The sequence below is a fragment of the Macaca thibetana genome, chromosome 9 (genome assembly GCF_024542745.1).
Source record: "Macaca thibetana thibetana isolate TM-01 chromosome 9, ASM2454274v1, whole genome shotgun sequence".
NCBI classification, from domain to species: domain Eukaryota; kingdom Metazoa; phylum Chordata; class Mammalia; order Primates; family Cercopithecidae; genus Macaca; species Macaca thibetana.
Genome location: NC_065586.1, coordinates 27,048,554 through 27,076,039, shown reverse-complemented (window position 1 = coordinate 27,076,039; position 27,486 = coordinate 27,048,554). Strand labels below are relative to the sequence as shown.

General features: G+C 40.1%; 2 protein-coding genes across 2 annotated transcripts in view; one reads left to right on the top strand and one right to left on the bottom strand.

The window, feature by feature from the left end:
• Positions 1-27,486, bottom strand: part of RAB18 (RAB18, member RAS oncogene family) — a 539,744-nt gene that overhangs the window by 112,159 nt on the left and 400,099 nt on the right. The window lies entirely within an intron of this gene.
• On the top strand, positions 4,052-22,796 carry PTCHD3 (patched domain containing 3). Its single transcript, XM_050804495.1, has 4 exons — positions 4,052-5,255; positions 7,092-7,213; positions 16,952-17,097; positions 20,662-22,796. The coding sequence occupies exons 1-4, from the start codon at positions 4,164-4,166 to the stop codon at positions 22,167-22,169; spliced, it is 2,868 nt and encodes a 955-aa protein (XP_050660452.1). The 5' UTR covers positions 4,052-4,163; the 3' UTR covers positions 22,170-22,796.

Here is a 27,486-nt window from a genome sequence, read left to right as displayed (position 1 = left end):
TGGGTATTGTAGTCCAGACAAATGGACATGACAAATTAACCATCACACATGGATACTGTCTTCTTTACTTCATTCAGAGTATCATTCTTAAGAAACACTTTATAAAGCAAAACTAATAAAATAAGTAATCTCTAGTTCTAATTATCTTGAATGTTTTGTCAAACCAAATAAGATGCTGCAAAATAGGCATTTTCAATATTCCATTCATTACAGAATATAAATTTGTCCAAATAAAAACAGAAGCTCATCAAAATAGATATACATATATTTGAGACAATTTCACTCTTGTTGCCCAGGCTGGAGGACAGTGGTATGATCTCAGCTAGCTGCAACCTCCGCCTCCCAGATTCAAGCAATTCTCCTGCTTCAGCCTCCCAAGTACCTGGGGTTACAGGCATGTGCCACCACGCCCAGCTAATTTTGTATTTTTAATAGAGACCAGGTTTCACCATGTTGGTCAGACTGGTCTTGAACTCCTGACCTTAAGTGATCCACGCACCTCAGCCTCCCAAGGTGCTGGGATTACAGGCATGAGCCACCATGCCCGGCCCAAAAATAATTCTTCTTACAAGTTCACATTTAAAAACACCATTATAAAATTTCTAATTTAAATCTTATACAGTGTTTTATTCTCATAGTATATATTCACTTCCTTCCTCACTTTTGTAGTGACAATTTCAATGGCTTCTAATACAAATTTTGTTTTTAATAATTGAAATTTGTTAAAAGTTTCAAAACTTTAAGTTTGGTTGGAATTCTATCCAATAAACACTTCGATTAAAGATCCACAACTGATTTTGAACAAATTGCAACAAAAATGAATAGAGGACTCATTTACAAACTAGTTTAATACATTGTAAGGCACTAGATTGATTGTCAGTCTTTCTTCAAAGACAAGCATTTGTAAAATGTGACTGACTTTGGACAACAAACTAAAGTGCATACTTTCATGCTTCATCTTTTTTTGTTTTTTGTTTTGTTTTGAGACAAAGTCTCACTCTGTCGCCCAGGTTGCCATGCAGTGGCACGATCTTGGTTCACTGCAACCTCTGCCTCCCGGATTCAAGCAATTCTCCTGTCTCAGCCTCCTGAGTAGCTGGGACTACAAGCATGCACCACCATGTCCAGCTAATTTTTTGTATTTTTAGTAAAGACAGGGTTTCACCATGTTAGCCAGGTTGCTCTCAAACTCCTGACCTCAAGTGATTCACCTGCCTTGGCCTCCCAAAGTGCTGGGATTACAGGTGTGAGCCACCGGGCCTGGCCATGCTTCATCATTTTTTAATTCAACATTGATTTAATCACCAAATATTTGTCCTTCAATTACTTTAGATATTTTATTAGCTCATCTTCCTCCTTCTTCATGCTATTCCTCAGACATAAATTTTGATTATTCACTTATATTAACAAAAAAGGGCTATTTTGCTTAATATGGGTTATTGACAAGATTCCAGTGCAATTGTTAACTCTGTCTTCTGCAGCCAAAACTGGCTTCTTCTGTTGTCCTGGCAAACCATCTCATTTAAATTTGTTTTGGATGCCTTATTTCAAATGAAGTATTATTATCGATAGTTGAATTAAAATAAGCATGGACTGGTTTGATGTACTTCTGCTTTTTGCTTTCAGATACTGCCATAGTCAGATCTACCGATGTGGATGACACAAGTGCACTGAATAGAATTTTAACACTGGCTAATCCTGAAGTACACCCACTGACAAACCACCTTTCTTCCAGCTCCTTTTCAAACACTATGTAATTAACACCTCTCTTTCAATGTCAACAGGTAGAGTGCTGACTAAGTAAAATAAAGTGTGCTCAGATATGAGTGTTAGGGACGGCTATATCTTCATGGGTTATCCAGTAGTAAAGCCAAACTGATCATTTTAATAAATAAGCCACAACATTTTAGTGGCTTATCACAATACAAATATATCGCTCACTCATGTAACAGTCACTACAGATGTTCCTGGTCAGTGACTAGGTATCTTGCCCGGAATGCTTCAGGAACCCAGGTTCCTGCCAGCTTATATACCACAGTTCAAGTAGGTTCCTCTGTCACCTATGTCTAGATGATGGGATGAGACAGAGCAATTATTAAAGGTCTTGGTCTGGAAGTAACACCCATCACTTCCACTTACATTCTGTAGCTGATTACTGGTCACAAGGCCACACAAGGGAACAAAGGGGACTCGAAAATGTAATCCTTGACTGGACAGCCATATTTCAATTACAATTCCATATTATGATGGAAACGGTAGCACAGTTTTTAGTTGACAACAATCCCTTAATGTCATTGATTCTTAACTGCTTACATTAAACTAAAATAAATTTCAGATGGATTAATATTTAAATTTTTAAAAAGCAGATAATTATTGTATTAGTCCATTAGTGCTGTTATAACAAAACATCTGAGATCCTGTTTACAAACAACAGGAATTTATTTCTCACAGTTCTGGATGGGGGAAGTCCAAAATCAAGATGTTGGCAGGTTTGGTGTCTGGAGGGCCCAGTCTTTGCTTCCAAGTTGGTGCCATGTGGCTGCACCCTCTGGAGGAAAGGACGCCTATGTCCTCACCCGGCGAAAGAGAGGAAGGGCAAAAAGGCCTAGCTAGTTATCTCCAGCCCTTTTATAAGGTCACTAATCCCATTCACAAGAGGTCTACCATCATGACTTAATCACCTCTAAAGGCTATCACATTGGGGTTTGGGTTCCAACCTTTGAATTTTGGAGGGACACATTCATTCAAACCACAGCAATTATAATCACAAAAAAAGAAAATTTATTATGACAAAAAATGGGATTCATGAAAGAAAAGTATTCATTAACTAAATTACAAAAATAAGCCATGGCAATAAGAAAAATGAGGGGAGAGGGGAGGCTTGTAACTCTGACCACAAGAAAAGTGGTCATTTCTTTAACATACAAATCAAGAAGAAAATCCTAAAATCCAATAGGAAAACTATTTAATGGAATAGGCATGCAAAAGATATGATAGTTTACTCAAAAAGGAAAGATAAGGATACTAAGCAGTACATTCAAAATTAAACCAAAGTAAGATACCACTGGCACAAACCACTTTGCTGACATTGTAGGATAGGCTATGGCAAATTGGTATATTGCTTATGAGGGTATAAATCAATACAACTTCTTTGGATTTTAATTTCTCATAGCTCTAAAAATTTTAAAAAAAACCTATCCTTTGGCCTAGTGAATCCACTCTAAAAAATTATTTCTGACAGATACGGTTCTTATGTACAGGTTTAAAAAATGATATTTATTTACTGAGCACTGTTTATAAAAGCAAATGACTAAACAATGTATGGGTCCATCAATAAGATTCTAGCTAAATTATATTTCATCCATACATTGGAAAAGCATACAGCAGTTCAAAAAAATAAGATAAATCCATATGCACTGACATGTTCAAATCTTCTGCCACTGTAGATGAAAAATGTAATCTACATAACACGAATAGTGCAGTAGTATTTATGAAAAAGGTATATCTGCTATATCTTTGATATGCATGTATATGCATAGAAAGGGTTGGTAAGGATGCAGACCCACTTTTTAACACTTCTTTCAAGAGGAATGGGAGTGCAAGATTTTGATTTTTTTTCCCACTTTTCATTCTATGCATTTACTTCTTTTTACTAGGAGAATGTATGTATATGTTACACTTGTGGACAGAAAATAAAAATAATAACTAAGTCAAGTGCGTCAGGTTCACAAAAGTCTTACCCGAAACTGCTACTGGGTGAACGCCAAGAAAGGTAAAATCTGTCACTCAGGACACGTGGAATTTCTGTACCATTTGTGTGCGTGGAAGAAACACCCAAATTCTCCCAATAAATTGCGAGTCCCAAAGGATAGGCACACATTTGATGACCTTAAAGAAGCGTTCCTTGTATGTGCAGAACCCCTGAGAAACCAGGGACACCACAAACACATTTCAGATTAGTTGGGCGACGGGGCAAAACACGTGCTCCCAATGCAGCCTCCGCTTCTGGCGCGCGGCTGGAGCCAAACTCCCCTAGAATTCCTCCAGGAAACCGTTGGGTGGGGCTAGGAAAGCGTTGGGTGGGGCCAGGAAACCGTCTGGTGGGATCTCCGCAGCTACTTTTCACCTGCTGTCCCTCCTGCGCTTCCTTAGAGGAAGAATCAATGCCTTGGGTGGAGCCCGAGCCCAGGCCGAGCCCAGAGCAGAAGCCCAAGCTCACCAAGCAGGACTCGGCGACCGGGCCGGAGTGGTACCAGAAATCTGAGGAATCGGAGTCGGAGGGCAACCAGCCACCCCTGGGACCCCTGGCATCCCCGAGACCCCCCGAAACCCCAGGACCCCCGGCGTTGGAGCGGGACGATGCACCCCTGCCAGAGGGGGACGATGCATCCCCCCGGCCGTCGGTGCTGGATGATGCACCCCGCCTGCGGTTGGAGCTGGACGATGCACCCCTTCCAGAGGAGGAAACTCCCGAACCCAGGGCCATCTGCAGGCACCGGCACCACTGTCACACCGACTGCCTAGAGGCGCCGCTGTCCCGCGCCTTCCAGTGGCTGGGGTGGCAGGTGGGCGCGCACCCCTGGATCTTCCTGCTGGCGCCCTTGATGCTGACAGCGGCGCTGGGCACCGGTTTCCTGTACCTACCCGACGAGGAAGAGGAAGACCTAGAGGAGCAGTACACCCCGGTGGGGGGCCCGGCCAAGGCGGAGCGGCGCTTCGTGCAGGGCCATTTCACCACCAACGACTCCTACCGCTTCTCCGCCTCCAGGAGGAGCACCGAAGCCAATTTCGCCTCGCTTCTGGTGGTCTCCTACAGCGACTCACTGCTGGACCCGGCCACCTTTGCAGAAGTCAGCAAACTGGACGGCGCGGTGCAGGATCTGCGTGTGGCGCAGGAAGACGGAAGCCAGATCCAGTACCAGCAGGTGTGCGCGAGGTACAGGGCGCTCTGCGTGCGCCCCAACCCGCTCCTGCACGCCTGGCAGGTGGACAAAACGCTCAACCTGAGCAGCATCTCCTTCCCCATCTACCACCACGGCGGGCATCCCCTCTACCTGACCGGCTTCTTCGGAGGACGCATCTTGGGGGGCAGCCTAGGAATGGGCCACTTACTCCTGCGGGCCAAAGCCATGCGGCTGCTGTACTACCTGAAGACCGAGGACCCTGAGGACAGTGTGCAGAGCAAGCAGTGGCTCACCCATTTCCTCGACCAATTTACCAACATTACGAACACCTTGGCCTTGAAGAAAATTGAGGTACCTGGTGGTTTGGGTTTACAGGGAGGCCAGGAGAAGGTCAGAGGGACGAGGAAGACTTGCTCCCCAGAACCCTAACAAAAGCACCTCCTGACTACTTTATGGAGCCCTTGCCTCTAGGCTGGGTGTGCTCTACCATATTTGGTACTCAATCCAATTTTCTTAACACCGACGGATGCCAGAAATCGTGAATCCTGAGTAACATTCTAGTCGATAACACAAATCTTTCGTCCACCCAATGGGCCTGTTCGGTACAGACATTGATCTTCATGTTTAATTTTGGGGTTTGGTTTCTAATCAAATTACAGTATTCTGAAATTCTACTTTTAGTTAAATTCTTCACTGGCTTGGGAGAGCCCCTAAAACTTGCTTGGAGCTCATTGGGATTAAAAAACAAACCGTCTTGTAAGTAAAAGTTCTGTAGTGTTAAGAAGATAACTAGCGGGCCGGGCGCGGTGGCTCAAGCCTGTAATCCCAGCACTTTGGGAGGCCGAGACGGGCGGATCACGAGGTCGGGAGATCGAGACCATCCTGGCTAACACAGTGAAATCCCGTCTCTACTAAAAAAATACAAAAAAACTAGCCGGGCGCGGTGGCGGGCGCCTGTAGTCCCAGCTACTCGGGAGGCTGAGGCAGGAGAATGGCGTGAACCCGGGAGGCGGAGCTTGCAGTGAGCTGAGATCCGGCCACTGCACTCCAGCCTGGGTGGCAGAGCAAGACTCCGTCTCAAAAAAAAAAAAAAGAAGATAACTAGCTTAGCATTTTTCAAGTTAGATACATACAAAGCAGCCCCTGGCTTAGTGTGAGGTACATAGTAGCTGTTCAGTTATTGGTGGATCTGCAACTCTATTAATAAAGATGTATAAATAAGCCCTAGTGAAAGAGACACCTGCTGGAAAGAGCTTTCAAAGGCCAGGCCCTCCTGAAATATTTATGCAATTGAAATAGTAAAAGACACCAACCTAATACAAATTTAGAAAAAGTTGCGGCCGGGCGCGGTGGCTCAAGCCTGTAATCCCAGCACTTTGGGAGGCCGAGACGGGCGGATCACGAGGTCAGGAGATCGAGACCATCCTGGTTAATACGGTGAAACCCCGTCTCTACTAAAAAGTACAAAAAACTAGCCGGGCAAGGTGGCGGGCGCCTGTAGTCCCAGCTACTCGGGAGGCTGAGGCAGGAGAATGGCGTGAACCCGGGAGGCGGAGCTTGCAGTGAGCTGAGATCCGGCCACTGCACTCCAGCCTGGGCGACAGAGCAAGACTCCGTCTCAAAAAAAAAAGAAAAAGTTGCTAATTTCTGCAGCTATTAATGAGAACAAGATTAACCAGTTTCAGGCTAGGCGTGGCGGCTCACACCTGTAATCCCAGCATTCTGGGACACCAAGGCAGGTAGACCGCTTGAGTCCAGGGGTTCAAGACTAGCTGGGGCAACCTGGCAAAAAAAATACAAAAGTTAGCCAGTCGTGGTGGCACACACCTGTAGTCCCAGCTATTTGTAAGGCCAAGGCAGGAGGATCACTTGAGCCCAGGAGGTTGAGGGCCCTGTCTCAAAAAAAAAAAAAGATTTCAAAGTTTTATATAAAATTCAGATTTTGTTTATTCAGGAGTTTTATTTAAACTTTGAATTTGCAAGAAACTTGAGGAATCTATAGATGTGTGGAAAGAAGCAAATTGACATTGTTTTCTCTATTCTGAAGTCATAATCCATGTATTTCTATCTTTTGCTGAATTTTAACATATTGTTTCATCACTAAAATAAAGTGTTTCAATAGTTTTTGTAACTCGCACACAAATATTGTAATTAAAAGTTATTTATCTGAGTATATTTTTGTGGCAGGTGGTCCACTTTACATCACTTTCCAGACAACTGGAATTTCAGGCAACTTCTATGACTGTGATCCCTGTGTTTCACCTGGCATACGTTCTCATCATTCTGTTTGCAGTCACGTCATGCTTTAGGTAAAAAGCTTTGATTAGTTTTTAAATCTCTTACTTTATGAAAAATACTTTATTATGGTAAAATATTATAATATATATGACATATGTGCTATTCTAGCCATTCTTAAGTGTACAATTCAGTGGCATTAATTACATCCACACTGGCGTGCAACCATCACAACTATCTGTTTTCAAATATTTTACATCATCCCAAACAGGAACTCTGTTACCATTTTGCAATAAATTCCCCATCACCACCACCACCACCCCCACCCAGTGCCAGTTAACCTTTAATCTACTTTGTCTCTGTGAATTTTCCTAAAGGTTTCATATAGTGGAATCATATAATTGTCTTTTTGTGACTGGCTCATTTCACTAGGCATAATATTTTCAAGGTTCATCCTTGTAGCATGTATCAGAACCCCATTGCGTTTTATGGCTGAATAATACTGATTCCTTCAGCTTCGTTCTTCTTCTTCAAGATTACATAGATCATTGAGACTCCTTGCAATTCTATATGAATTTAAGAATCAGCTTCTCTATTTCTTGGGGGGAAATGACTGTTGGAATTTTGATGGGGATTGTGTTGAATCTGCAGACTGTTTTGAGTAGGACTGGCATTTTAGCAATATTGAGTCTACCAACCCAGGAACTAAGGATCTTTCCATTTATCTAGGTCTTTTTAAGTTTCTTTTACCTTGTTTGGTAGTTTTCAGTGTGCAGATTCTTCACCTCCTTGGTTAAAATTATTCTTAGGTGTTTCATTCATTTAGAGCTATTTAAATGGAATTGCTTTCTTAATTTCCTTTTTGGATTGTTTATTGCATATGTATAGAAGCACAACTAATTTTTTGGTGTTGATCTTGTATCCTGAAGTTGTGCTGAATTTATTAACTCTAGTAGTTTTCTTCTGGATTCTTTGGTATTTTTCAGGTATACAATCATGTGATCTCTGAGGAGGGAGAGTTATATTTCTTCCCTTCTAATTTAGATGCTTTTTATTTATACATTTTTTTTATCTAATTGCTCTGGCTACAACTTCCAGTACAACATTGCGTATCAATGGGGAAGTGGGGCATCTTTTCTGTCTTGTTTCTGATCTGATCTGATCTTAGAGGAAAGCTTTCATTGTTTCACCCTTGAGCATGATGTTAGTTTTACTATTTTTATAAATGTCTTTACTATTTTGAGGAATTTTCCTTCATATTCCTAGTTTTTTAGTGTTTTTATTATGCAAGGGTGTTGGATTTTGTCAAGTGCCTTTTAAACATCTAGTGAGATGATCATGTGGTTGTTGTCCTTTGTTCTATAAATATGGTATATTACATTGATTGACTTTCTCCCAATGACCTTTCTGGGATAAATCCCTGCTGACTATGATGTATAATCCTTTTAATATGCTTTGGATTGGACTTACTGGTATTTGTTAATGACTTTTGCACCTATATTCATGAGAGCTATTGATTTGTAGTTTTCTTTTCTTATGATGTCATTGTCTAGCATTGTATCAGTGTAATGATGGTCTCCCAGAGTGAGTTAAGAAATGTTCCCTCCTCCTCAATTTTTTGGAAGAGTTTGAGAAGGATTCCTGTTACCTCCACTTTAGATGTTTGGTAGAATTCATCAGTGAAATCTGGTCCTGGACTTTTCTTTGTTGGGAGTTTTTTTATTACTGGTTTAATCTTTTGTTACAGGTCTTGAGATTTTCTATTTCACCTTAAGTCAGTTTAGATCATTTGTATTTTTGTAGGAATTCGTGCATTCCATCTAGGTTATCCAGTTTGTTGACATACAGTTTTTGATAATATTCTCATAAACTTTTCTATTTCTATAAGGTCAGTAGTAACGTCTCCGCTTTCATGTCAACTTTAGTTATTTGTGTCTTCTCTTTTTCTTTGTGACACTAGGTAAAATTTAATCAATTTTGTTGATCTTTTCAAGTAACCAACTTTTGGATTGATTCATTCTATTGTTTTTCTATTCTGTTTTCACCTCTGTTCTAATCTTTACTCTTTCCTTCCTTTTTCCTGTGGCCTGAATGTTTGTGTCCTCCCAAAATTCCTATGTGGAAACCTAATTCCTGGTGTGATAGTAATATGAGGTGGGCCTTTGACAGGTGATTAGAATGGGACTGATACTCTTAAAAAGAATTCGGAGGGAGATTATTAGCCCTTTCCACCATGTAAGGACATAGCAAAAAGGCACCATCTATGGAGCAAAGAGCAAACCGTCACTAGACACCACATCTTTGGCCTTGACCTTGGATTTCGCAGCCTCGAGTACTGTAAGAAGCAATTTTCTGTTGTTTATAAGTTTCTCAGTCTATTTTGTTACAGTGGGCAGAACAGACTAAGACACCTCTGTTAGCTTTGAGTTTGGTTTTCCCTCCTTTCTCTAGCTCCACAAGGTGTTAATTTATTGATTTGAAATCTTTTTTCTTTTTCATGTAAGTATTTACAGCTATAAATTTCCCTCTGAGCACTATTATCACTGTATCCCATAAGTTATGTTACGTTGTGTGTTCATTTTCATTCTTAACTATTTTCTAATGTCCCTTGATTGTTTAATAGTGTATTGTTACATTTTTGTAGATTTGTTAATATTCCAGTTTTCCTTCTATTGTTGATTTTTAGCTTTATTCTATTGTTGGTTAGAAAAACATACACTGTATAACTTCAATCATTTAAAATTTGTTCAGACTTGTTTTACAGTCAAATGTATGATCTATCCTGGAGAATGTTCCATGGGCACTAAAGAAGAGTGTATATTCTGCTGTCATTGGGTTGAGTCTTCTATATATTTCCATAGGGTCTAATTGGTTTGTAGTGTTGTTCATTTCTCTGTGTCCTTATTGATATTCTGCTCAGATGTTTTATGCATTGATGAAAGTGGTATATTGCATTGTCCAGCTTTTTTTTTCTTTTTTTTTCTTTTTTTTTTTTTTTTTTTTTTTTGAGATGGAGTCTTACTCTGTCACCCAGGCAGAAGTGCAGGGACACAATCTTGCCTCAACGTAACCTGCACCTCCCAGGTTCAAGCAATTCTTCTGCTTCAGCCTCCCGAGTAGCTAGGATTACAGGTGTGCATCACCATGCTCACCTGATTTTTGTATTTTTAGTAGAGATGGGGTTTCACCATGTTGCCCAGGCTGGTCTCAAACTCCTGACCTCAAGTGATCCACCCACCTCAGCCTCCCAAAGTGCTGAAATTATAGGTGTAAGTCACCACGCCTAGTCCTCTCCAGCTATTATTGTAGAGTGCTCTATCCCCCCCTTCACTTCTGTCAATATTTACTTCATATATTTCGGGTCTCTGTTATGCAGTGCACATATGTTTACAGTTGTTATAGCTTCTTGGGGAATTGACCCTTTTATCAATATATAATGTACTCCTTTGTCTCTAAGTCTTTTTTGCCTGATGTTAGTGTAGCCACTCCTGCTCTATTTTGGTTACTATTTGTGTAGAGTTATCTTTTTATATACTTCCAATCTACTTATATTTTTGGAGATAAAGTAAGTCTGTAAACAGCATATAGTTAGATCATGTTGCTTTATCCATTCTGCCAACCTGTCTTTTGATTGGAGAGTTTAATCTATTTACATTTAAGGTAATTGCTGACAAGAAAGAACTTTTAACTTTTTTATGTTCTATCTGTCTTATCACTTTTTTGTCCTTCATTTCCTCTATTATGCTTTATTTTTTTCACATTTCTTTTTTCTTTTCAGACAGGGTCTTTCCCTGTTGCCCAGGCTGCTGTGGAATGGCACAATCGTAACTTACTGCAGCCTTGAACTCCTAAACTCAAGCAATCCTCCCACCTCAGCCTCCTGAGTAGCTGGGACTACAGGCACATGCCACCACATCTGGCTAATTTTTATTATTTTTTGTAGAGACAGGATCTTGCTGTGTTGCCTAGGCTGGCCTTGAACTCCTGGCCTCAAGTGATCCTCTCACCTCAACCTCCCAAAGTCATGGGATTACATTGTGAGCCACCCCCACTGGTGGGTGCAGCATGAGCTACTATGCCTAGCCACATTTCCTTTTGTTTTTTTGGAGACAGAGTCTGGTTTTGTCGCCCAGGCTGGAGTGCAGTGGCACAATCTCGGCTCACTGCCAGCTCTGCCTCTTGGGTTCATGCCATTCTCCTACCTCAGCCTCCCGAGTAGCTGGGACTACAGGTGTCCGCTACCACGCCCAGCTAATTTTTTGTATTTTTAGTAGAGACAGGGTTTCACCGTGTTAGCCAGGATGGTCTCGATCTCTTGACCTCGTGATCCACCCGCACCGGCCTCCCAAAGTGCTGGGATTACAGGCGTGAGTCACCGTGCCTGGCCGCCACATTGCATTTTTTTTTTTTTTTTCTGGTATACAATACACTTGGGAATTATACTGCACCAGGTAAGATTTCTATCACAGTGATATTCCATTATGCTTTCTTTTATGTTTAGTTTATATTTTTCTAGTGAGCTGTTTTTATTCTCTTTTCATCCCCTTTTGTGATATTTTTAGAGATTTTCTTTGTGATTACCATGGGGATTTTATATAACATCCTAAATTTAAAATAGTCTGTACTGAATTGATACCAATTTAATCCAAAACCATATAAGAACCTCTTCTCCTCTTTGTCACAAATTACACCTTAATATATTGTATGCCCTATAACATAGATTTACAGTTTTTTTTTTATGCATTTGTCTTTTAACTTCTATAGAAAATAAAATGTGGAGTTACAACCAAAAGTACAATAATACTTGCTTTTATAGTTGTCCATGCATTTCCTTTTACTGGATATTTTTATTTCTTCATACAAGTTAGTTACTGTTTATAGTAACTTTCTAAATTCCCCAGTATGCATAGTTGCTTTTCAATGTCCTAAATTCTCAGAGAAATGCTCCCCATCTTTTGTCTTAGTGTTTTGTACATTTGGGGTGTGATCTCTTGCCCCAGCCATCTGAGGGTTGTTAATTCAGGTTGCAATGTTTGCCACCTTTTTCAACCTGAGTTTTGAGTTAAGCAAAACAGAAAGGAGCACCTTGCATGAGTCCTTTGTGTAGCCAGACATATTATATATATATGTGTGTGTGTGTGTGTGTGTGTATATATATATATACTTTTTTTTTTTTTGAGATGGAGTCTTGTTCTGTCACCCAGGCTGGAGTGCAGTGGCGCAACCTCCACTCACTGCAACTTCTGCCTTCCAGGTTCAATCCATTCTCCTGCCTCAGCCTCCTGAGTAGCTGTGATTACAGGCATGTGCCACCACACCCAGCTAACTTTCATATACAATATTTCTTGAGTAAAATTCGCTCTTCCCCCTCCAGATCCGGTGAAACACTCTGACACTGGGACTCAGGCTGTCATCACTTTAATACTGCCTCTGCTTTTGAGACTGTGGCCACTTTAACACCCCTGCTACCTTAACACTGCCACCATGCCAGAAAGGGGGGCGATTTTTTCTTTTTCTTTTTCTTTTTTTTTTTTTTTTTTTTTTTTTTTTTGGTTCATCACTCGCTTGGTTGCTCTCACTTTTTCCAGGGTTCATAAAATTGCTTCTGACAGTTTCTGCTTGTTTTTTGGATAATTCTTTGAGAGGACAAGAGCTTCTTATTCTACCATTTTTCCTGACATCCCGTGCTAAACTCTTATTTTTTAAGCCTGGTGATTTTTAAAAACATTTTTTCCCATCAGCAATAGTGTCTAATCGAATGGAATAGTAAAAGAAATTGTGGCCAGTTTTGTTTGATTTGGCGTATCTTTTTTACCTAACATATTGCATCAGTTACGATTAATTGTTCCATTTGGAAGGCAGATAAGTTGGTGGAACCAGGAAGCACGTCCTATTTCTACTAATTTAAAATAGTACTTTTCACTTCATAAAAAATTAAGTTCGAATTTAATTGACTTAAGTGTCTCCATTGTTCTAATGTGCAGTTTACCTTGTTAAGCACTTAAAAATTGTTCTCTAGGCATTAAGGGTAGTTTGTGTTCTTGTTTGAGTTCAAACTAAAATATGAAAGATATCATCAAACAACAGAATTTAGATGTAGGAGGAACCCCATAGATTATATTCTAATTAATTTACATCAGAGTCACCCAGAGAGCCATAAACCAGATATTCTCAGGCACCACCCTACCAAATTAAAATATCTTGGGGTTAAATCTGGAAATCTGTATTTCAGAAATTTCTCTAGCTGATTCTTACATGTAGGTAGGTTTAGGGACAAATAATATAATTTAACTATTTAGATGTATGGAAAAGAAAGATGAAGTCTCAGTAGGTAAAGGGATGTGAAGACATTGGGGACCTCTTTGGGTCAATAAACTACCTCATAATTTTGTTACCCTGGAAAGAAGGACCACATCCCTTAGAAACAAAGAAACTTTAAAAAGAAACAAAGGCCGGGCGCGGTGGCTCAAGCCTGTAATTCCAGCACTTTGGGAGGCCGAGACGGGCGGATCACGAGGTCAGGAGATCGAGACCATCCTGGCTAACACGGTGAAACCCCGTCTCTACTAAAAAATACAAAAAACTAGCCGGGCGAGGTGGCGGGCGCCTGTAGTCCCAGCTACTTGGGAGGCTGAGGCAGGAGTGTGGCATGAACCCGGGAGGCGGAGCTTGCAGTGAGCTGAGATCCGGCCACTGCACTCCAGCCTGGGCGGCAGAGCAAGACTCCGTCTCAAAAAAAAAAAAAAAAAAAGAGAAACAAAAAAACCCCGCAAAATTCAGTCTACTAAACTTAGTAGGATAAAGCATTTTAAAAATTCAGTCTACATGTTACTAATAATTGGTTTGACAAAACTTTTCTACTAGATAGATAGTTGGTTTTGAAAATACAAATTCTAGTCAGTTCTTACATATCTTTACAAATGATTTGGACAATAACGCAGAAAAATATTTAATAAGAGAATTGGAAAATGATTTATAGTTGTCTCTAAAGACTCTTCTATGCTTATGTAACCACCATATTGAACACAAGACTCATAAGGTATAAACATAAAGCAGTTGTGTTTTTGTCTCCCTTTGTTTCCTGTTAGTTTACTAGGTAGAGCAAGTTCTTCCTCTGCCTCACGAAAATTCAGGCAGTCCCTATGTTATGGTAATTCTTAAGCAAGACAAAAAGTCCTCCAGTCAGAATTAAAATGTCCATGTTCATGTTCATGTCATAAACAAAAGTGGTAACTTGATTTGAAGCTAAGGTTTTTCCCCCTCTCCTAGCTGGAGCATGCTACATGGAATAGCCTTTAATAGGGAAAAAGGGATATTCCAGGCATCTCCTGTCACTTCTCCTACTATCCACCTTGCTGAGTGGTTCACAGACTGGAGCATGCTCAAAGAGTAGGAGAAATGGAATTGAAAAATTCTTAAGATATGAATGCTGCCACGACCGTCTAACATATGTCTTCTCTGGTCTTGAATATGAAATTGATCCTCTGGCAAGTGTTTGTTTCGTGTTTTGTGTTTTGTTTTTTGAGATGGAGTCTCACTCTGTCACCCAGCCTGGAGTACAATGGCACAATCTCAGCTCACTGAAACCTCCGCCTCCTGGGTTCAAGCGATTCTCCTGCCTCAGCCTCCTGAGTAGCTGGGATTACAGGCATGCGCCACCACACCCGGCTAATTTTTGTATTTTTAGTAGAGACGGGGTTTCGCCGTGTTGGCCAGGCTGGTCTCAAACTCCTCAGGTGATCCGCTCACCTCCGGCTTTCCAAAGTGCTGGGATTACAGGCGTGAGCCACTGCACCCGGCCGCCTACAAGTGCTTTTATAAGTTCCCTGGACACCTCTCGCTCCCCCTCTTCCCTTATCACAGAGGGTCTCTTATGTCTGCTCTGGGTGGAGCTTCCTAGACAGTTCTAGTACTTATCCCCATTTTGCCTGTCTCACACACACTCATATATGAAGGTTATACCTTGCATACACGCATTTAGCTCATTTAAGACACATATTCAAACATATTTCAGGATTCTATATTTATTGTCTTGCAATGAAGTCACTTAAATAAGACTTTTCCAAAAGCCTACGCTCTAAATTGAACTTAATTATAGTTCATGCTATTTCATGTATAGTAATACCCTGCCTTTCCACAGGAATACTATCCAAGACATCCAATGGATGCCTGAAACCACAGATAGTACTGAACTTTATTTATATTTAGCCAAAGTCTCTGTAATCAATACTATACTTCACTCCCCTATCCTAAGAAAAATTCACAGCTAAGAAAAGGAGGAATGGGCATAACCTTGTCATATATACCTTTTATCCAAAATCTTTCTGATTTTGAAATTCATCTCTTTTACTTTCTTATCTTAAATCCTATCAACCAATATTGTTGTTTTAAAAATGTATTATAATAGGCCGGGCGCAGTGGCTCATGCCTGTAATCCCAGCACTTTGGGAGGCCGAGGCAGGCAGATCGCCTGAGATCAGGAGTTCGAGCCCAGCTGGCCAACATGGTGAAACTCCATCTCTACTAAAAATACAAAATTATCCAGGTGTGGTGGCGCATGCCTGTAATCCCAGCTACTTGGGCGGCTGAGACAGGAGAATCACTTGAACCTGGGAGGCAGAGGTAGCAGTGAGCTAAGATTGCACCATTGCACTCCAGCCTGGGCAAAAAGAGCAAAAGTCTGTCTAAAAAAAAAGAATTATAATAAGAGATTTTATTATAACAAAGCAATTTACTTTTGCCCTGGAATTTATATGTGTATGTGTGTTGACTTGGGGCCCTGACCTAAATTCATAGTACCAGGTTGAGAAAAAGTGAAATACAATAACAGTACAGGCATTTTATTAGCAAGAAGAATTTTATCTATTTAAATGTGATCTCCCCTGCAGGTCTTTAGTCATGTTCCTGCTGTTTTGAAACCAGTGGTTCCAGTTCCTCAGCTCCTAGACTTTAATTCCCAAGTTAGTTTCTCTCCCCCACTAGAATATCTGAATGCAGGTATCAGTCATTTGTTCTGAAGCAATTTTTAACAAGTAAAATCTAAAGCCAGAGGTTGTTGCCAATACTTTAAAAGGTAACGTTATGGTTGTTGAGGAGGTAAAGCACTGAATCATACTTTAAAATATTCTGTATATAGTCCCATTCCTGTTGGTTTGCCAAGGAAACAGGCACAGATTGGGTCATTTAAAATATAGCGCATTTTAATTTTTTCCAAATTCGTAGCAACTTTTCCACAGAATCCACTTCACCAGTAGAGAAGAATCCTGAAAGTAACTTGAAAGAAGACTTTCCTACTGTATGTTAACAACAATACACATTGTACTAGCTTTGAAATACAGGAGGCATTTAATGTTGTGTTGTGGCTAGTTAGAGATCAGCAATAGGTGAAAAGATAACTGCTTATATGTTCTTTCTCTAGTGCAGTTTGCTCTTCATTACCTGTTATATTCCATTCACACCCTTCTGAAGATCAGAGTGGAATTAGCCATTAGCAGTGTTTTAGTACTTCTTTGTGGCTCCAAAATGCCAGTCAGTGACTTAGTGCCTGGCTGGCTGCAAAGAATCACATGTAGGAAAGTTGGTAGAAGTACAGATTTACAGATTTCTAACTTTTCTGCTCCCTTTCTTTCCTTTTATTTATTTATTTATTTTTTAATTGGTCTGAGATTGTCCCTGGCAATTAAAGGTCTCCAGAAGATACGTGTGGAAATTACTGCCTTAGAGATTTTTGACTACGTGTCCAAGTCAAAAATGTTATCCATTGATGAAAGCTGCCACCACAGATTCTATGATTTTTCCCTCCAACTTTGCAGGTTGGACTGCATACGAAACAAAATGTGTGTTGCAGCCTTTGGAGTGATTTCTGCTTTCTTGGCAGTGGTGAGCGGCTTTGGCCTGCTGTTGCACATTGGGGTGCCATTTGTCATCATAGTTGCCAATTCGCCATTTCTTATTCTAGGTGAGTAAAACCAAACGGGAGGCTACACACTGTGTATGTGGCAGGGTAGGGGATATAAGGGAAAGAATTGTATTGAGGTGGCTCTACAGTTCACAAATGAGGTGCCAGGAAACAGGGAAATGAAATTGAACTGGATATCTCTAGAGGTGGAAAGATCGAGTATCCTAATGGAAAAACAGACCATGTACGTGAACAGCAGTTCACATGTAAAAAACAAAATACGAATCACTAAAAATACAGTCATGTATCACTTAACATTGAGGGTCTGAGAAATGCTTCCATAGGCAATTTTGTCGTTGTGTAAACTTCCTAGAGTCTACTTACACAAACCTCAATTGTATATGCTACAACGCACCTCGGCTATGCTGGCCTCCTACTCCTAGGCTGCAGTCCTGTGCGGCATGTTACTATGCTGAATACTATAGGTAACTGTCACACAATGGTAAGTATTTGTATATCTAAATATATCTAAACATAGAAAAGGTACAGTAAAAATATGGTAGAAAATATAAAAAATGGTCCACCTGTACAGGGTACTTATCACGAATGGAGCTTGCAAGAATGAGAGTTGCTCCGGGTAAGTCAGTGAATAAATGTTGAGTGAACATAAGGTATAGGACATTCCTGTACACTACTGCAGACTTTATAAACACTGGACACTTAAGCTATTGCTACCTTTATTTAAAATGTAGTTTTCTTTCTTCGATAATAAGTTAACCTTAGCTTACTGCAACTTCATTATTTTATAAACTTTAAAGATTTTTTACACTTTTTGACTTTTGTGTTAACACAGCTTAAAACACAAACACATTGGAGAGCTGTACAATAATATTTTCTTTCCTTATATCTTGGTGTAAACAAACTCTGCCAGTCTTATGAAAGTATAGCACATACAATTATGTACACAACATAATACTTAATAAACAATTGTTACTGCTTTATATATTCACTATGCTAAATTTTATGTCATTATTTTAGAGTGTACTCTAACTTATGAAAAGAATAGTTAACTGTAAAATAGCTTCATGTAGGTTATTCAGGAGATATTTCAGAAGAAGGCATTGTTATCATAGCAGACAACTCCACGTGTCCTGAAGACCTTCCAGTGGGACAGGATGTGGAGATGGAAGACAGTGATAGTGATGATTCTGACCCTATGAAGGCCTAGGCTAATGTGTGTGGGTTTTGGTTTGTTTTTTGTGATGGAGCCTCACCCTGTCACCCGGGCTGAAGTGCAGTGGCTCAATCTCGGCTCCTGGGTTCGAGCAGTTCTCCTACCTCAGCCTCCTGAGTAGCTGGGACTACAGGCACGCACTACTATGCTCATATGTGTTTTTGTATCTTAGTTTTTAATAAAAAGTTTAGAAAGTAAAAAAAAAATAAAAATTTTTAAAAATAGAAAAAGGCTTATAGATTAAAGATATAAGTAAAGAAAATATTTTGTATAGCTGTCCAATGTTTTTGTGTTTTAAGCTGTGTTATAAAAAGCCAAAACATTTTTTAAAAACTTAAAAGTTTATAAAATAATAAAGTTACAGTAAGCTAAGGTTAATTTATTATTGAAGACAGAAAAATATATTTTAAAATAAATGTGGTGTAGCCTAAGTATCCAGTGTTTATAAAGTCTACAGTAGTATACAAGAAAGTCCCAGGCCTTCATGCAAACTCTACAAAATGGCTTACATTAAATCAATTATATACGTCTTAACTGTAGTTATTTATGGCTGTGAGGTACACTGGATGATTAGGTGTGAGTGCGTAGGAGGAAGGTATGCCTTGAAAAGCTAGAATAAATAAGCTAATATCCAGTACACAACTCACTATCTCCCCCAGAAAACCAAGTATTAGTTTTTCCAAGATGCTTACTTTCCAAAATATAAACATCTTTATTTTCTCATGCTTACTGTAAAATAAATTCTGAACTTACCAAAAATACAAAGAAAAATGGAAAACAACTGTAATTCCACCCTTCAGGGATAATTCCTGCTAATATCTCTATGTATATCCATCCAGAATTTGTTCTATGCAAATATACACATGTAGCTATCTCTCCATTTCAAACATCTTATTTTATAACAAGAAATTTTCGTTTAACATTAAATATCTACCTCTTTTTAAAAAGACTGAATATGATTCCAATCTAACGCTATGTTTGATTTGGCCAATCTCATACTGTTATGGGATTATGTTGTTTTCGATATTTTCCTATTATAAATTACACCAAAATGAACACACTTGTTCTACTTTTGAGCATTTGTCCAATTAGGACAAATTCCTAGAAGTAGAATTGACAGTCAAAGGTATTCCCTTTTTAAGTCTTTTGCTTTGTTGCAAACTTGGACTGAAAAATTGTGTGCCAGTTTCCATTTCTCCCTAGTGGACTGAGTGTCTTCATTTGCAGAAAACCCTCCAGAAATCCTCAGTCTTGCTCATATTGATTAATAAGAAAACCAAGTGTCTCACTTGTGGTTTAATTTGCATCCCTTGATTAATTGAAAAGTCAAATATTTTTTTCTTATACCGTTATTCACTACATAACGACGTTTGGGTCAAAGATAGACTGCATATACAAAGCAGACCACATATACAATGGTAGTCCCAGAAGGTTATAATGGAGCTGAAAAATTCCCATCACCTATTGTTATCATAGCCATCCTACTGTCATAACGCAATTCATTACTCACATGTCTGGTAGGAGATTGGAGGGAGGTGAAATTTATCTGCAACACGCTCATGCTGCCCTTTCCAGTTCCTTTTTTTTTTTGTAATCCCCTTTCCCAGGCTTCAGTCATGACTTGAAAATTCTCTGATGTTCTCCTATTCCAACCAATCTGAAATATCACTGAGGAAAGGAACTAATTATCTAGTAGGCATTAATATGTAAAGAATTCTTAAGATTTACCTTGATACATATTTCTGATCTCATTACAATGAACTGGGCGAGTGGAATTTGAATACCAACATCCTAGGTATCAGAAACAAACTAGAAGAAAAACTCTATCTGTGTATGTGCCTGTGCGTGTCTATAAACTATGTGGTGCCTCTCAAATCATACCACAGAGATAGCCAGATGCTCACTGTAGAACACATTAAGTCCAGCTTATATTTCAAGCAACAGAATGTTGGCTGGATGTGTCTGTACATGAGCATGAAATATCTTACAAGAGAAAATGATCTCTCAAGCAATCTACTGGAATCAAAGACACACATTGCCAATGCTGCTTTGACTGATACCCATCTAGCCAGGTTTCCTGACCTCATCATGGAAACACCCTAAGCAAAGAGTAGAGTATACTGCACTACGTGCATAATAGGAGTATATACAAAGCAAAGACTTATTACAAAGGAAGGAGTGATGAGTTCTGTTGTAAAGTCAGAGGCAACCAGGGAAAGCATCACAGAGAAGGTAGTATTTAATCAGAGGGTTGGACAAGATAAATAAAACCTTAAGATATAGAAAAAGAAAATGGTTTGAACCAAGCTGTTTAATTTTTAATGGATAGTAATATGTATGAAGATGAAGATTCTGTTTCTTTTTTTTTTTTTTTTTTTTTTTTGTTACAGGTGTTGGGGTCGATGACATGTTTATCATGATTTCTGCCTGGCATAAGACCAGACTTGCAGATGACATACCAGAGCGGATGTCCAATGTCTATTCAAAAGTGGCAGTGTCTATTACAATCACCACCATCACTAACATCCTGGCCTTCTATACAGGGGTTATGAGCTCTTTTAGGTCCGTACAATGTTTTTGCATCTATACAGGAACAACCCTGTTATTTTGCTATTTTTATAGCATCACCTGTTTTGGAGCATTTATGGCCTTGGATGGTAAAAGAGAAGTAGTCTGCCTACGCTGGTTGAAAAAGGCTGACCCAAAATGGTCCTCATTTAAAAAGTTCTGCTGTTTCCCATTTGGTTCTGTCCCAGATGAACATGGAACGGATGTCCATCCAATGAATTTGTTTTTTAGAGACTATTTTGGCCCCTTTCTCACAAGCAGTGAGTCCAAGTATTTTGTAGTCTTTATATACGTTTTGTATATCATAAGCAGTATATATGGGTGTTTCCATGTGCAGGAAGGTTTAGACCTTCGAAATCTGGCAAGTGACGATTCCTACATCACACCATATTTTAATGTAGAGGAAGATTATTTTTCAGATTATGGTCCCAGGGTTATGGTTATTGTTACTAAAAAAGTTGACTACTGGAATGAAGATGTTAGGCAAAAACTGGAAAACTGTATTAAAATTTTTGAAAAAAATGTCTATGTAGATAAAAATCTTACAGAGTTTTGGTTAGATGCATATGTGCAATATTTAAAAGGTAACAGCCAAGATCCTAATGATAAGAATACTTTTATGAACAATATTCCTGATTTTTTAAGCAATTTTCCAAATTTTCAGCATGATATTAATATTTCATCATCAAATGAAATCATTTCTTCCCGGGGCTTCATTCAGACAACAGATGTTTCTTCCTCAACCAAAAAGAAAATAATGTTATTCCAATTACGACGCATAGCTGAAGACTGTCAAATTCCCTTAATAGTATATAACCAGGCATTTATATATTTTGATCAGTATGCTGCAATAATAGAAAACACTGTTCGAAATGTATTGGTTGCATCAGCAGCTATGTTCATTGTTTCCTTATTGTTAATCCCTTATCCATTTTGTTCCTTGTGGGTGACTTTTGCTATTGGTTCTGTGATTGTAGGAGTAACGGGTTTCATGGCATTCTGGAAAGTCAATCTTGATTCCATATCCATGATTAATCTTGTCATTTGTATAGGGTTTTCTTTCGATTTTTCTGCACACATTTCCTATGCATTTATTTCTAGTTCTCAGCCCTCAGTAAACCAAAAATCAATTGAGGCATTATATCTTCTAGGCTACCCAGTGTTACAAAGTGCAATTTCAACAATATTAGGGGTGTGTGTTTTAGCTTCAGCGAAAGCATACATCTTCAGAACATTTTTTAAGATTATGTTTCTTGTTATGGTATTCGGGGCAGCTCATGGCCTAATTTTTATTCCAGTATTCTTAACCTTTTTTGGAAGGTTTATTTGAATATCCACTAACAAATCAAAGACCAATTCTATAATTCCTCATTGCCCCAATCCAATCTGATTTTTTTAAATGCACTATTAAGAATAGTCAACAAACTACTGGGAAACCAAGGTGGGTGGATCACCTAAGGTCAAGAGTTCGAGACCAGCCTGGCCAACATGGTGAAACCTTGTCACTACTGAAGATACAAAAATTATCCAGGCATGGTGGCGTGCACCTATAATCCCAGCTACCTGGGAGGCTGAGGCAGGAGAATCGCTTGAACCTGGGAGATAGAAGTTGCAGTGAGCTGAGATCATGCCACAGCACTCCAGCCTGGGTGACAAGAGTGAGACTCCGTCTCAGAAAAAAAAAAAAAAAAAAATTGGTCAACAAACTAAAAACAAGGGCATGTTTCCTTGACTTGGAAATCCCATTTTAAATTATTATTTAAAATATACTGATAAAAATTAATTAGTCCTATATTAAAATATCTTCGCTAAATTAGGAAGTGTTATCTTTCTTACAGTCTTTACAATCAAGTACAAGGTACAACTTTTCTGTTATTTTTTCCCTTTACTTTATATTTATACCTGAAATTCAACTACTGTATGTATGGTTCATACTATAAATGGAATATTGTTTTCATTGTACTTGCTACATGCATTCATATGTGAAAATATATCTTATCATTTATTTTTCCATTCAAAGGCTTTTCTACACATTTTGTTCATGGTATATTTTGGTAAAAAAATTTTAAAGTTTATAAATCCAATTTATCATATTTTTTCATGGTTAGTGCTTTCTTATCCTAAGAAATACACTGACTACTCCAAGGTTACAAATAAAGTCATCTATGTTTTCTCCTCTAAGCTAATAGTTTTGATTTTACATTTAGGCCTGTGATCCATACACATGTATTTGTTGGGCCGTATGGATAGAGATCCGTTTCCTTCTCATAAAAGCTGCCCATTTGTCTCAGCATCATTTGTGAAAAGACTGTCCTTCAGGATAGGATTAACTTGGCATCTATATAAAAAATAAATCAGTTGACAATTTATGTGTGGTTCTAATTTTGTGCCATTGATCTGTTGGTCTGCTCTAAGCCCAGTACCACCACACTGCCTTCATTATTGAAGCTTTATATTAATTACTGGAATTAGGCTGTGTATGTTGTCCACTTTGATTTTTATTAATCTTTCTGATTTCAAAGTTTATCTTTGTTATGTTCTTTTTTTTTTCTTTTTTTTTTGAGACAGATTTGCGCCCTGTCACTCAAGCTGGAGTGCAGTGGTGCGATCATAGCTCACTGCACCCAAAACTCCCGGGCTCATGTGATCCTCCTGTCTCAGCCTCCGAGTAGCTGGGAATACAGTCATGCCATTACATCTGACTAATTTTTTGTTTTAATTTTTTTTTAAGAGACAGGGTCTTTCTGTGCTGTCCAGGCTGGTCTTGAACTCTTGGCCTCAAGCAATTCTTCTGCCTCAGCCTCCCAAACTGCTGGGATTACAGGTGTAAGCCACCATACCAACACTTTGTTACTTTTTTATCTTAAACTCTATAAACCAATATTGTTTTTTTAAAGAAGGTATTCATCATAATAAAACTATACTGTAACAAAGCAATTCACTTTTACCCTGGAACTTGTTGGTTTTGGGCCTTGAATTTAATTCGTCACACCAATGGGATGGGAAAAGTGAAAAACAGCAACAGTGTAGAAGTTGTATTAATGATTAGAAAGGTTAGCTATTTAAATATGATCTTGCCTAAAGGCTTTAGTCATGTTTTTCCTGTCTTGCAATCAGTGGCTCCCGCTCCTTAGTTCTCTCTCCTAGACGTCAATTACAAATTAGTTTCTTTTCCTCACCAAAAATATTTGGGGTGATGTCAGCATAAACGGGGTAGAATGTAGCTCCGAGAGCCCATTTCACCACAAAAATTTAAAAAAAAAAAAATTGAAAAAAGCAAAAACTGTTAGAAATGATTCTAATTAAACTCTGAAAAATGGTCCAAGGTTTACACCAACCAAGTGGACACTAAATCAGAAAAAAAGCAACTTAAAAATGGTGGGAAAATTTTGTGGCATTTTTATTTGCCTTTGTCTCACACCCCCCTCCCTGGCTTGATAGTGATGGTGGTCCTAAGAAGGTAGCCTAGGCCAGGCAGGGTGGCTCAGGTCTGTAATCCCAACACTTTGGGAGGCCAAGGGGGGGTGGATCGCCTGAGGTCAGGAGTTCGAGACCAGCTTGGCCAACATGGTGAAACCCCATCTCTACTAAAAATACAAAAATTAGCCAGGCCTAGTGGCATGCACACCTGTAATTCCAGCTACTCGGAGACTGAAGCAGGAGAATCGCTTAAGACCTGGGAGGCAGAGGTTGCAGTGAGCTGAGATCGCACTACTGCACTCCAGCCTAGGTGACAGAGCAAGACTCCGTCTCAAAAAAAAAAAAAAAAAAAAGGTAGCCTACATTCATTCCTACCAGGTGTGGGACCCAGATTCCTAGTTCCAGAGGGAGAAAAGACCTCATTCACAGAGAGTTTGTCTGTTTAAACATGTCTACGAGCTATGAGAAGACTGACACAAAGCACTTATGCTTGTTTTACCTTCCCCAGAACTCACTCATGGTGAAAAGTTAGCAAGAATTTCCTTAAAACATCGTAAGCCAAATGAACAGCCCACAAGCATCAGGGTCAAAACATTTCTGTTGAGGTATTTAATAGTGCCCTATAAGCCAGGGAGGATAGGCTGGGCCAAGAGTTTCTTTGTCAAATTAAGGCATTCAAAAGCACCTTTATATACTGGGAATTTTTTTTTTTTTTTTTTTTTTTTTTTTGGCTTTGAGACAGAGTCTTATTCTGTCACCCAGGCTGGAGTGCAATAGCATGATCTTGGCGCTCTGCAACCTTTGCCTCCCAGGTTCAAGCGATTCTCCTGCCTCGGCCTCCTGAGTAGCTGGGACTATAGACGGGCGCCACCACGCCCAGCTAAGTTTTATATTTTTAGTAGGGATGGGGTTTTGCCATGTTGGCCAGGTTGGTCTTGAACTCCTGACCTCAGGTGATCCATATACTGGGAATTTTAAAGCCATGCACACGCTCAGGGCAGGACACATACTCAGAAAAGAGCTGCGAAAACTCAAAGCTTTAACCTCTGGCTAATCACTCCAGTCCAGCAGGAAGTGAGGGGGATGCTGTAGCTCCCTTGGGGTATGCTCACCAAGGCGATGCTTCCCTAGGGTACTTCTCCTCTATGGGATTGCACAAGGCTAGGGGACAGGACCAAGAAATACTAGGGTGCTAGATCTCTCTAGTGGCACTAGTAGTCTCCATGAACAAATGGCTATGTTCCCAGAAGAGACTAAGCTGCTCACAGGGGATGCTGTAGCTCTTCCTGTAGCTACCTAGGGCCCAAGATTCAAACACATGTCTTCCAAAAATATGGCATCATTTAGTGATGGCTCTGTAAAACTAAAAGCAGATAGGGTTCATTGGGCTGCAAAGGTGGATGGCCATCTTTTGACTCAGACTGAATACAGATGTTCCAACCAACCGGCCAAACTACCTGCAGTGGTGATGGCCAAGCAGGCCACCCCTACCACCATATTGCTACATTTTCACGGGCCATTGCCAGCAGCCTAGTTAAATTGTCAGGAGAATGGTGGCTGAGTGACTAGGCTATTAAAGGATCCCCTGTGTGAGGACAAGGACTATGCCAACAGCTTCCTGTCTTGAAGGGACAAATACATGTCACCCATGTGGATGCTAGGAATACCATAGCCACCCTTGAGATAACATGTCATGTTTTTTGGATACTCCGTGAGATGTCCCGTTAACCAAACAACATACTTCACTGCCCAAGCAACATGACACAGGTTACACTTTCAGAGGATATGATCAGAGGATATGATGGCCTTTCCATGCAGCCTATTATGCACAGGCCAGTGAAACCATTAAATGATGGAACAGCTGATTCACACAGCAACTGAAGAGAGAACATCAAGACAACCTGCTGGTGGGGTGGTACCCCCACCTGACTAGGGCAATGTAGGCACTAAACACAAGGAAAACACAGCATTGCAACACGTGTTGAGAAACACTGAACTAGGTAAGGGTCGCGGTGGACCAGGCAGCTGCCTGATTGGCCTGAGCCTGCAAAATCCTCATGTTTTCAACAATTCTTCTTTTTTCACTTTAGAAAGCATATCCTGTGGGTGGTTTGCAGTTCAGGCTGCCACAGTACCCCCAGACAGGGGGCTCTCTGACTCTAATCTGGAGGCAATGCTTCCTCTTGGTGCCTCCCCTCCCCTCTATGTGATTCCACAAGGGTGGGTGACAAAACCAAGGAATACAAGGGTGCTAGGGTCCCTCTAGGGGCACTAGGGACATCTGATCCTTCCAGTCAAGTGGGCATTGTCATCAGGCATATTAAGTTTTTACAGGACACCCTTTCTCTTCCTACACTGGACAAATGAGGACAAAAGGTCTGGGTTAAGCAGCAAGGGCAAGGGGTGCCCTCAGAGGTGGCAACCTCAGGATAGGGACAGACAGGCTAGGTCACTATACCACCTCAGCCCAATTCTTATCTGATGGGTAGGAAACACCTGGGCCCCCTGGGAGGGGTAGGGGTGGGGCACGAACCTGTCAGTCTGCTTTTCCACAAGGATGTGGCAGCAGAAGCCTTGAGTGTGTCTTTGGTGGGCTTTGGTGGGCTCTTTCAAGCTGTGGCCATGGCAGGCAACCTGACAAAGTGTTGGATTTGCCACCCTGGACCTCCTCCTGTCACAGACCACAGCAATTCTCTCCTGCCAGTGGTAAACTAAACCATTAATCTGTTCTCATGCTGCTAATAAAGACATACCCAAGTCTGGGTAATTTATAAAGAAAAAGTGGTTTAATGAATTCCAGTTCCATGGCTGGGGAAGCCTCACAATGATGACAGAAGGTGAAAGAGAAGAAAGGCACGTCTTACATGGCGGCAGGCAAGAGAGAAAACGTGTGCAGGGGAACTCCCCTTTATAAAACCATCAGATCTCATGAGACTCATTCACTATCATGAAAACAGCACAGGAAAAAACCCGCCCTCATGATTCAATTACCTCCCACCAGGTCCTTCACATGACACTTGGGAATTATGGGAGCTACAGTTCAAGATTTGGGCGGGGACACAACCAAACTGTATCAACCATTATTCTCTGAGTATTGTCACAGTGTAAGGCAATAACACCTGAGCATGGCTTACTGAGCAAGGATCTGGCACCTGCCACATGACAGGGAACCGGAAGTGCCCTATTAACTGACTCTGTGGCAAAATGTCACAACCACAACTAAAAAA